General features: G+C 48.5%; 1 protein-coding gene across 3 annotated transcripts in view; it reads right to left on the bottom strand.

Annotated features, from left to right (window-relative positions):
• The window catches only part of ELOVL1 (ELOVL fatty acid elongase 1), a 204,876-nt gene that overhangs the window by 87,432 nt on the left and 105,404 nt on the right, over positions 1-12,040 (bottom strand). For all 3 annotated transcript variants that reach the window (XM_085602970.1, XM_085602971.1, XM_085602972.1), the window contains exon 2: positions 9,551-9,617. In XM_085602970.1, coding sequence (XP_085459096.1) covers positions 9,551-9,608 — 58 coding nt within the window. In that variant the 5' untranslated portion in view covers positions 9,609-9,617. The remainder of the gene's footprint in view (positions 1-9,550; positions 9,618-12,040) is intronic.

Genomic DNA, 12,040 nt, shown 5'->3' with positions numbered 1-12,040 from the left:
AATAGCCCTGCCTCCAAACTCTATAGTATTAGACTCGAAAATATTGGTGGTGGCAAGGAATTCCTCTAGGGCCTCCCCCTGCTTAGTGTGCTCAAAATGAGAGGCTACAGCACCTAATGGACCCTCATGAGCTTCATGGGCCCTCGCATGGCACTCACCCTCACAGGGATGAATATTAAAATCGCCCATAAGGACGATCTCGAAACCGGTATTTTGTTTCTGACTGTGCTCTAAAATAAAACATTGTAAAGCGGCCATGTGTTGATTAAAGTCCACACAGTCCCTGGAATTATAAAAGTTAAATCAATAAAATTTTCAAGGAATGGGAGACACAGAAAATTATTCGAACCAGAGGCCAGGCAAGTGAATGTGCCCTTCAAATGGAGTGCAAAAAGAAATATTAGGCCCCCTTTCGCTCGTCCCGCCCCACCCACCCACAACTGCCGGTACCACGTAGCTAGAATAGCCATCCAAATAGAAGTTAATTGAGGAGTCCCAGGATTCCTGCATGGCAATAATATCATGTTTACCTATGAGGTGAAGCCAAGATGCATCCGCTCTCTTGGATCTAATCCCAGCAACATTCCAGCGAATTAATTTAAAACTATCCCTGATAACAGGGATTACCTGACAGGGTACAGAGGGGTGAACCAAGGTTATCAGTCAATCATTTGCCGCCAAATTTGACAGTGGGGTATAATAATTATTCAAAATCAAATTGGTGGGATGGGGCAAAGAAACATTATTGGGTACCTGACAATCTCTGGGCCTTGACGACCCCCCAGGACTATGACACCCCACCCTGGAGGGCAGGACTATGACACCCCACCCTGGAGGGCTGTCTATAAGAAGGTTGTTGCCTGGGGGGGTGGAGGGAGGGAGGGAGTTTTTAACAACGCGAACTTCATCCGAGTGACTGTATATGCCACCTGGCAATTTTGCTGTGGGTGGGTAAAAGAACCCTAGGGTAACTGGTCTAATTCCCCTTTGCCCAACCTCAGACCCATCCCAGAACAATCTGTCTGCCATGTAAAGGCTATTAAAATTGACGATGACACAATCACCCAGAAGCCACTTCGGCCGCTGCCCAACCCACCCCACCCTTCACGCCATGATGATATTGGGGGCGATGTCCAGTCCCCCACAACTGGAGGCTGTACACCAAGATCTGGTCACCCTCAACAAATCAGAAGTAGATTCCTGTACTCCCTCACGAAGCGGTGGTACCCCTACAAAAACAGCCACCAAAGGGGCCGCTTCCGGGGGAAGATCAAGGGTAACCAAACTACCCCTTGTCTGCCACACACTTCGGTCCAGGGACTGGGGTGCCTCATGACTAACCACAGACGGCATATTTACAGAGGTGTGTTTGGCTAATAACGGCTGTACAGTAGAAGTGGGTGGGCCCATACACGACGCCCTACCGGAGGTACTCCAAATTCCCTGTGAACGTGATTGGATCATTGGCCCGGAAGATACTTCTGTTCCCCCCTCTGGCCTATGTGGGCTGTGCATGACCTGACCAATCCCCCCTCATTTGTTAAGCAGGTCAGCAAAACAGGCCTTTAAGGTCTCAACAATGTCTTTAGCGATGCCCACCAGTAATGGTTCTAAACGTGAGGTGATTATGTCTTCTAGTAAGTCCGCCGTGAGATTCCCTAATGACCCCTCAGGAGAATGCGGAGCTTTGGGGGTTTTAGGGCGTTTCACGTTCTTCTTCTTACTGGGCCTTACAGTTCCTGCATTACCATGGACCGATAACTCCTGTTGAACAGCCACAGGCTGGATAAAATTAACAGGATCACTCACTATGGCAGGATTAGACACAACCACCACCGGTTCCAAAGGTATACTAGGTACTACCACACAATCCGTAAGTTCACAAGGCAATGTAGGGGGTAGCAGGCCAAGTTCCTGTTCGGCATTAGCAACTTCTTTCGTTAAAACCCCAACAGTAGTCGACAAATAAGAAATAATGCAGTCCGATTTTCTAGCAACCTTCGCTTTGTTCCCATCCCCCTTCACAGTCACTACTGGTTTGCGCTTACCCATAGCAGAAAGTTAGGGAGGTGGCCCGGCCCGACCTCCTCACCCGGGCACGTCCCGCGCTGCATCCGCCCCCGCGATGTTATGAGGGCTCCCGACGCCCTCTGGTGACGCCGGGACTCTGGCAAGGCCTTCTGGGGGATGTAGTAACCTGAGGAAAAGCCGTTCCCCTCACGGCAGCATTGGAGGTATCAATGCCGTTGCCCTCACGGCTCCGCAAAGGTAAGTGTGCAGCCATTCACCTCACGGCACCTGTGGCAATGATGAGCGCGTCCCGCGCTGCATCTGCCCCCGCGATGTTATGAGTGCTCCCGACGCCCCCTGGTGACGCCGGGACTCTGGCAAGGCCTTCTGGGGGATGTAGTAACCTGAGGAAAAGCCGTTCCCCTCACGGCAGCATTGGAGGTAACAATGCCGTTCCCCTCACGGCTCCGCAAAGGAAAGTGTGCAGCCGTTCACCTCACGGCACCTGTGGCAATGATGAGCTCCACTCTTTTTAAATGTTGATGTAGCTCCATTGCCAAAAATCATAAGGAACTGTGGCGACGTCCAACGCAGAGGATGCCCAGTTAATGACATCACTGGGGAGGATCACAATGAGACCCGTTGCACCTACGGCTTGCCTCACCGAAGATGCAGGATGGATGACGAGCACTGCTCAGAACTCAACGCGGAGGAAGCAGAACCTGCTACTAGGAGGTACACATCTGACTTGGGATGCCTCTAGGTGGCCCGAGATATTAGGGGAGATGCCCTTGCCAAAGAAATTGGCGAAAAGCCTCCGGGGTCATTCTTGATGACCAACCTTCCATGCAGGAGTGTGTCAGGGCTACATGTGGCACATGCTTCGGCACTCTTCAGCTGCTGAGAAGAACGTTCAAATGGATTCCTAAAGCCCTGCGAAAAACCATAGCCCAGGCTCTCATAACAAGTAGGCTGGACCGTGGCAATGCATTATTTGTAGGCATGGCGGGCTATCTTTTTACAAGATTGCAGGTTATCCAAAATGCGGCAACCAGGCTAATCTGTAAAACGGACAGGTTGGGCTCTGTTCCAGCATGCTTAGCCTCCTTGCATTGGCTGCGTGAGTTAATTTCAAACTTTTAATCTACGCTCCCAAAGCTCTTCACAATGAAGGCTTGTGATCCCACAGGCCAGGGTGGAATCTTATAAACCCTCTCGTGACCTGAGATCTCGCAGTGTGGCCCTAGTGAAAGCCAAGCCTATAAGGAAGGTGCGAACCGGGTGGCGGATCTCTGCCGTGCCTGGCCGCTGCTCGGAAGCTTTCCTTAACTGGAGATTTCACAATGACCATCACAACGGATTTAGAAAGGAGATGAAAACAGGGCGTTTTCCAGACTAACGGACGATATGAAGGCCCTTCTTCAGTGTATTCTCTCAGTGGTTACTTGAGGAAACTACCTAGCGCCGGGATATCCCCCAGGGGATAAGAGTTGCGCTTTAGAAATGAATTAAATCAACATAAACAAAACATAAAATAATCATAAGCAAACGTAGAAGAAACCTAACAAAGCCAACAAACACAACGAAGTCTCTTCTCCCACCAGATTCCCAAACTATTGAGCAAACAAATTGCAAACACCTTTCAAAAAATGGAATGTCAATAAAACTGGTCCTAAAATGGGGATGGGTCAGGTGAAGTCAGGTGTTGGAGCCAGATACAGGAGGTCCTATGAACAGAACTCATAAGAAATATTCAGCGGTATTAAATATGCTATTTATAACGCCAGCCTTATTTGGTATTCTCCGCATATACCTCCAAGTTTCTGTCCTCGAGAGGCCAGGCAAAGAGGAAAGATGCGCGCGAAAGGCACGCGCCCGCAGCAGGTAACAGGTGTGTGATCCATCTTACGTCATCCCAAGAGGCCAATCAAAGCAGAGCGCGCGAGCCTGCGCTCCCTCGAGGACCCGCCAGCAAGCGGGAAGAGCAGCATGGCGCACAAAAGCACAAGCGGTCCCCGAGCGTTACCAAGCCCCACTGGTGACGTGTGCTGGGGGTGCCAGGGCACAAGACACCGGGGCCTGGCGGTACAGAGTGCAAAGTCAACTGGTTCCTGTGCACGAGGCACGGAATATTACCACTCCCCACTAGTAACGTGTGGTGGGGGTGCAAGACTGCATAGCACAAGACACCGGGGCCTGGGGGTACAGAGTGCAGTCAAATGGTTCCTGTGCACGAGGCACTGAATACTACAACACCCCCACTAGTGACGTGTGCTGGGGTGCCGGACGGCACAAGACACGGGATCCTGGGGGGTGGGGATACAGTATGCAAAGTCAACTGGTTCCTGTGCAACAGAGGTCCCGAATATTACCGCCCACCCACTAGTGACGTGTGGTGGGGGTGCAAGACTGCATAGCACAAGACGCCTGGGGGTACAGTGTGCAAAGTCAACTGGTTCCTGTGCACCAGAGGCTCCGAATATTACCATACTCTACAAGTGATATGTGCTGAAGGTGCAAGATGGCATGGCACAAGACACCGAGGCCTGGGGTGTAGGGAGGAGCTATTGTGCGCAAAGACAACTGGTTCCTGTGCACCAGAGGTAATAAATATTACCACAATCACAGGTGACGTGCACTGGGAGTGCAATACGGCATAGCACAAGACACAGGGAGCCGGGTGAGTGAGTTTGTTTGGGAGATGGGTAGTGTGCAAAGCCCACTGGTTCCTGTGCATGAGGCATTAAATATTACCCCCCTTCACAAGTGACGTATGCAAGACGGCATAGCACAAGGTGCTGGGGGGGGGGGGAAGGGGTGTTGGGAAGCACGGTGTGCAAAGTCAACTTGTTCCTGTGCACCGGAGGCACTAAATGTTGACGCATGCACGTGACTCAGTATGCACGTGTGGGGTGGGTGCAAGACGTCCTAGATACAGCCCAACACCCCAGAGGTACAGTGTTCAAAGTCAACTGGTCCCTGTGCACCAGAGGAACTAAATATTGCCTCGCACACGGTAATCAGCAGTCACCTGTGCTGGGAGCATAGCACATGACATCGGGGTTTGGGGTACAGAGTGCCTAGTTAACTTGTACCAGTGCACCAGGAGCACACAGAGCTCTGTAGATATTCCACAGATGACGTGGTGACGTTAGCACAAGACACTAAGCACAATACGGGACACCGTGGCCAAAGTGCACAAGGTCAACCAGTGTGTCTATCAGAGGCACTAGAGCGCTGCACAAGATGCGCAGGTGGTAGCCAGACATGACATCATGATCAACGCATGGAGAGCAGTCAGGGTCATGTGCGCCAAATATAGCCCAGAGCTCTGCAGGCATTCCACAGGGGACATTCAGTGGTACCGGCGCAAGATGCTGTAAGTACAGCAAGGAAAGCAGGCAGGCGTTTGCACACCAGAGACTTTAAACACCACACAGAGCTCTGTAGTCACTGAGCAGGTGACGTCTCGTGGTGTCACAATTGGTGGTGTGAGCAGAGCAAACCAAAGCGCCAACTCCTCAGAAAGCCCAAAGCGCCTACTCCTCAACCACAATACCTATTCCTCAGCAAGCCCAAAGCACCTGCTCCTCAACCACAATAGCGCCCGTTCCTCAGGGAGCCAAAGCGCCCGTTCCTCAGGGAGCCAAAGCGCCAGTTCCTCAGGGAGCCAAAGCGCCCGTTCCTCAGGGAGCCAAAGCGCCCGTTCCTCAGGGAGCCAAAGCGCCCGTTCCTCAGGGAGCCAAAGCGCCCGTTCCTCAGGGAGCCAAAGCGCCCATTCCTCAGGGAGCCAAAGCGCCCGCAACCAATCAAAACACCTATTCCTCAGCAATCAAAACACCTATTAATCAGCAATTATGGTAGTTCAGAAGGCATCGCAGGATTCATCCTGTCTATTCATGTATGTCCATTGACAATGGTGGAGTCCTAATTCAGTATATAAGTATATTAAGTATTCTTGATATGTAAGTAATTTTACAGCCTTGCTAAAGTCCAAGTCAAATAGTGAAAAGGGGCAAAACACATGTTGGCTGTCTGTATAGTAAAAAAAAAATAAAAAAAAATTGTAAAATAGAAAGAAATGGTTTAAATAAGCTACAATTTATTACCAATAAAACCTTCTGGATAGGGCGCAGAGTCTCATCGTGCAGTCCCGCGAGACCATATCAATTACTACGGTTTTTGGATGAAGTAGTATGTTGGTCCTCAGGATGAAGAAGTATGTTGGTCCTCAACCGATCTATACAGAATTACATGAATATCTGTGTAAAGGGCATCAGATTAGACCAGGTGTCAACCACCAGTCAATCACCAGCTACCAGCAGCTCACAGACACCTTCAGAGTAGCTCGCAGCCTGGAGGTCATTTTAAATAAGGACAGGGTCTCCGTTTTAAGGTGAGGGAAGGCTGTGTTTATTTCAGATTTTATCTTCAGGCTGCAGATAGCAGGGCATGATAAGGAGCAGGCTGGAGTCGGATTTATCAGTCAGGGTACAGAGGTGAAGAACTTAAAATAAATTCCTTGTCAACTCAATATTAGCACGAGAACAAAATGTTTCTGAATATTTTAATTTTCTCCCATTTAAAAGCAAAGTGAACTACTGGGTGCAGGACACCTGCCGTTTGTGTATGCGACACTTCGTAAGGGGAGAAAATGTAGAGTATGGGGAGAAAATTTACATGATGAAGTTTATGGAAACCATATCAACATAAAGTTAACTCTTCGGTTTAATTTCTCCTATTTGAAGTGTCGCATTTACACACTTCAGGCATCTTGCGGTCAGTAGCTAGTAGATGCACCTCATTTACAACTTTTTTTTTTTAAGCGGGAGAAATTTAAAGTGCAGAAAAATGTTCCATATTATGAAAACTTTTTGCAGAACATTTTTCTGCACTTTAAATTTCTGCCATAAAAAAGGTTGTATATTTGTGTTCTACGTGCAACAGTGCCACATATGGCCATATGTGTGTGCTCTGTGCCACATGTACATGCAACAGACTCATGCACCCATACACATCACATTCGTACGCACACATGTTCATACATCCCAAAGACCACGCTCTCACTGACACACAAGGCAGCCCCGTCAGAGTGCCCCAAGTCAAAGTGTTTAGTTCAAACCCTAGTCTTTTAGGACATTAGGCTTGGATTCGATGAAAGTGGGGGTGTCTGGTGACATTGCACGAGTGGCATGGCCTTCACTATCTCACTGATTAGAAGTAGCTCAAAACAAAAAAGAAGGTACACCTGAAATAGACTAATACCGCCCTGGGAACAGACATGGTGGCACCTTAACAAACCCTTTAAACATACATACTAATCCTCGTTTTATCAGCCAGGAGGTCCATGGCATAAGAAGACCCCAAACATATCATCAGGTCACAGGCGTGAGTTTCAAAAGGCAGTGGGTGCCAGTCCCAACGATTCCTCACAGCAAAACATTGAATCCATTCAGCTTCCGGGTCCCCCCGGGACTGAAAAGGTGATAAAGATCCGATTGGTCCGACTAAAAACCCCACTGAACACCATCCAATGGCTGCAGATGAACCACTCTCAACACCTATAGGACTGAACACCTCCTTGCCTAGAATGTGTGCTTAACTCATTGTAAACCGCTTATTGGACGGACCAAAGCTTACTGCCCCCACCAAGATAACCGGCACTTTGCTGTAAAATGCAGCCACTTTTTAGTCCCTCCCGAGTCAAGCACCCCTTTATATACAGAAAATCTACTGGTGACCTTTACTGGTTAAACCTACTTTTTAAAAGTCCTATTCACATGGTTATGGGATATCTACTTTGTTACATTAGTATACGACTCCTAAAGTCAAGGCGCAGCTTCAGGGAGCTACAAAAAAAACACACACTGCACAAGATGCCGAGTGGAACGCTCCCTCGCCCTCCATGGCACACTTTATTTAATGTTGACAGGGGCGTGCCCTTCAAGAACAGTTATCACGGATATCACATGTGAGGAGACGTGAAATAGCGGCCAGAAGTGAACGGATCTCCACTGCAATCTTTGGAGAACTCACTGTCCGTTTTATTACATGGCAGGTGTGATTAAATAGCTATAGTGCACACACCGGAAGGTGGATTAAAAAGGTACACACCATTAAATATAATATATGCAGATGCGCAGAATATAACACACTATTTTTTTTTACCATTGTTCCGTGTCAGGAGGGGCCGTGACTCACAAGAGCGGCCCCTCCCCTCCCTCAGCAATCCTCATAAAGTAACATTATTGCGCTGTGTACCGTGTAAAGATATTTATTCAAAAGCAGAAGTAAAGGGTTGAACTTTTGCCGGGAGGTAAATCCACAGGAGGCCTCGTGACTCTGAGCAGAGTCGTTTCTGTGTGTAAAGTCCTCGAGACATCCAATGCCCGAAGCACCAGGGTCTCCCGTTTTCACTGTACCATGGTCATGTGTGCGAGCGGATCTACGGGTAAAGCTGCTCTAAACATGTTACTGGGCCATGTCCATGTTCCCGCCATGGTACACCACGCTAGCTGCATGCACGGGTGTTACAATATAGCAAAGTGTGGACCTCTGCTGCCAATGAACAGAGCGGCTCCTGCAAGAGACTGGCACGACCGGGGGTGACGTCTCCACGGCAGAGCGATCTCGCTGCATCTCGCCTACCATAGGGCCAGCGCCTACTTTTAGGGGGGCGTTCCCCTCTTGCGGAGGAAAAGGTGGTTGGAGGGGTGCAAACGGGTGGCAAAAGCGTATGGGGGCTAATGCTGCAGAAAATCAGAGTTCGGGAGGAGAATTGTCAATTTCGTGGCCTTTTCCACCCACAAGCGCTGGAAGTAGGGGTGTGGGGTTGTTGCAGCGCCTCCAAAACAGCCCTGCTGGAGTCCAGAAGCTGAGTGAGCAACAGATGCCTTTAAATTGTGTTTTTGTCATGCCCCGTGTTGTGCGTTCAAAGGGAAAACTCAAATGTCAGCCTTATCTTCTGGCAAATTGCTACTTTTTCTTTTAGAAGGGAGGTCGGGGATTACTTTTTTTTTCTCTGACTGCAAATTTAGATTTCGTAAAGTGCACTCTGCTACAATCTTGCTGGGGTAGAGAGGGCGTGTGAAAGGAAAGGCTGCGAGACATCATTTTTTCCTAACAAAATTTAAATACCTGTAAACGAACTGTACAAATATTTTTGAACACGTCGGGAGTTAAAGCACAAATGAAGCACTTTTGAAATCCCAAAGTGTGATGGAAACGAAGATGAACTGTCGGATGAAAGCCGACGGAGACATGGTGTGTGCAAGGCGCACTTATCTGCGGTCTGGGCACGCTTCGCGGTCGTCTCAATGGGAAAGTGTTGTCGGTAAGTGAGGGCTGCCACGCCAGGCTTTAGTGATCTGCTTGCAAAAGTGTGCTCTGCGCTGCACAACCAGGGGTACACTACACCCTTACCACTCCTGCTGAATACATTTGCGGTGAGGTTTTTTCACAATTTCTAGGGCTCCCCCCACACCTGAGAAGACACTATCTACCCACATGCCCCCCTATAACCAGCAGAGGCCCCGCTCACCTGCTCCTTTCATGAACTCCTCGTAGGCGCGCACCATCCGTTCCACAAACGCCTCCATCGTGTCAGCCTGGAAGAGAGAGAGGAAAGGGTTAAAGGAGGGGCAGACCAAGCAACGGCGTCCCTCAGTGAGCTCAGCAGGCACACAGCATCTCTCAGTGACCACCCAGAGCACTGCTCAGTGAGCCCAGAACTGACACGTGACCCCAGCACATCAGGAGAACAGCGCCTAGCAGCCTCCCTCAGTGAGCTCAGCAGGCACACAGCATCTCTCAGTGAGCCCAGAACTGACACGTGACCCCAGCACATCGGGACAATCCAGTGGCGTAACGAAACTTAAGGGGGCCCCCCTGCAAAGTACATGGAGGGGGGTGCCTCCCAGCAGCCCAGCCCACCACCTACCTCTTTTCCCCACCACCCAAAAATCTGGTATATTTTCATTTGAAACGCCAACATTTAATGAAATGCCTCTCGTTTGAAGTTTTAATAAGAAAGTGGGAAACACTCTTAATATACAAACTACACCATTTGTAACATTATTGTCAAGAGCAGGTTATTTAACTCAGACAACAATCAGAACAATGCAAAGGGGCGGTCCTATCCGCTTACGAACTGCCTATCGCTGAATAACAAAGAACTATTTAGGGTCTGTCTTAGAATTTACATTGATAGACAATAACTTGACACTTTGAAAGACAAACCCAAACCTGCAGTTTCACAGACAAGATTTAAGGAGGACGTTTTACAGACAAGAGATAGTAAAAGCATAAATAACACAGCAGGTAGCATAAAAACAAACTATCAACAAGTACCTAATGACAGAATCTATACAACTAAAGTTGGTAAAGCAAAGGAAAAGGTGCAAATACTTTCAAAGTGCAAAATAAAACAATCACCAATCCAGCAATATACAAAAATCAAGCAGGTTTTGTAAAATCAAGGAATGGATGCAAGAAGGCGAGTACTCAAGGGAAAGATACAAAAGAGGAAATAGCAGAAGTGATGGGATTAGAAGGTAATCACTCAACAGTTCGATGAGGACGATAAGAGCCAATAATGCATCAGGTAAAGGGACGGATGCAAGAAGGGATGATCTAAATGTACGGCTGCAAGGAGGCAGGAGCTAAAGGGGCCGCGCCAAAAAGACAAGTGATGAGGGGCTGAAGCGGTCTTGAATGCATTGTTATATTTATAGAGGGCTTACTACCCCTATATGGAGCATTGAAGCGCTTGCCTACACGAGTAGCAAGCTACACTCTGTGTAGGGTATGTGGCTGGAAGGGTGTTGTATTTCTTTTGACGCTGAAGCGCGCGCGCGAATGCAGTGAGAAGGGATGAGAATAACTTTAAAACTAGTTCCCAAAGACAGACTGGTGTACTGTGCGCTGCAGGGGGCCCCTGGAGCTTCCCCCCCCCCCCCCCCCCCGCACTGCTGGGACAGGATTGGCCAGGGCACCAAAAGAAAAGTGGCCCCAATAGTGAATTAGATCGTAAAAAAGTGGCCCATATTTGCAAATTGTGGTCGTTTTTAACTTGTAAAGAACCACTGTATAATAGGTTTGGTAAGGTATGAAAGACAGCTCAAATCAATGCAGTCTGGGGCAATGTTTGCTTTAATACAAGGGCAATCAACTGTCAAACCGGCCCAGAAGACTTTAAAACCGACCCACGAACATCGAAAAAACAGGTCCAAAGACTGACCTGCCCGACCAGTCCAACAAACACCGCTTGACTGCCTTGTACTCCAGTCCGACCCCGACAGTCTCAACAGGACTATCACATCATGACTCTAGCGCTGCGACTTTCCACACAACCCCTCTCCTGCAGAATAGTGCATGCTCCACTGAAGCCAAGGTTGCATTTATTGACTTTTTGAGACATGATCAAATTACAGATGTGTGTAGGCTTCTGCATGGGCTTTCCAACATCCTTCCTACAAGAATATGCGTCATATAATCAAGACATCCCTTGGAAAGTGTTAACATGGATATTTGGCTGTGCAGTGCTTCAGTCTCTCGTCTTCTTTCACTGTCTTTTGAAAGAGTCTGTGGCACTGGTGGAGGACAGGAGAAAGCCAAGATAGATGAGCTGTGCTTAATTTGTAGGAGAATGAGTGCCGGTGCCAAAGCTCTGCTCATGTATCTGCAATTTAATGCCAGACATTCCCTGCGATTTTCTCACTCTTGCAGGTTCCCCCTTTGTGACTTTTTTGTCTTTTTGTTCCTCCTTCTTTGTGTTTTTCCCTCTCTCGGGCTAGGTAAATGTTTGATGAGGAAAAATAAGTGCTGGTCCCCAAAAATGAGTGCCGCTGTCCCCACCAGCAACCACCGCCTCAAATTAGGCACTATATGTAAGCAAGTTAAAGTCAATTTCATGGTGACTTTATAAGTCCTATGGTGTCTCCTGATCCAACCAATGAGTGGCATTGGTTTGTGTAAAAGTAATACGAGTTATATAACTTTCCAACAGGCTACTGCCTGTGGCAGAAAGTTT

Source organism: Triturus cristatus, chromosome 4_2 (assembly GCF_964204655.1).
Source record: "Triturus cristatus chromosome 4_2, aTriCri1.1, whole genome shotgun sequence".
NCBI lineage: Eukaryota > Metazoa > Chordata > Amphibia > Caudata > Salamandridae > Triturus > Triturus cristatus.
This window is presented reverse-complemented; position numbering and strand designations above follow the sequence as displayed.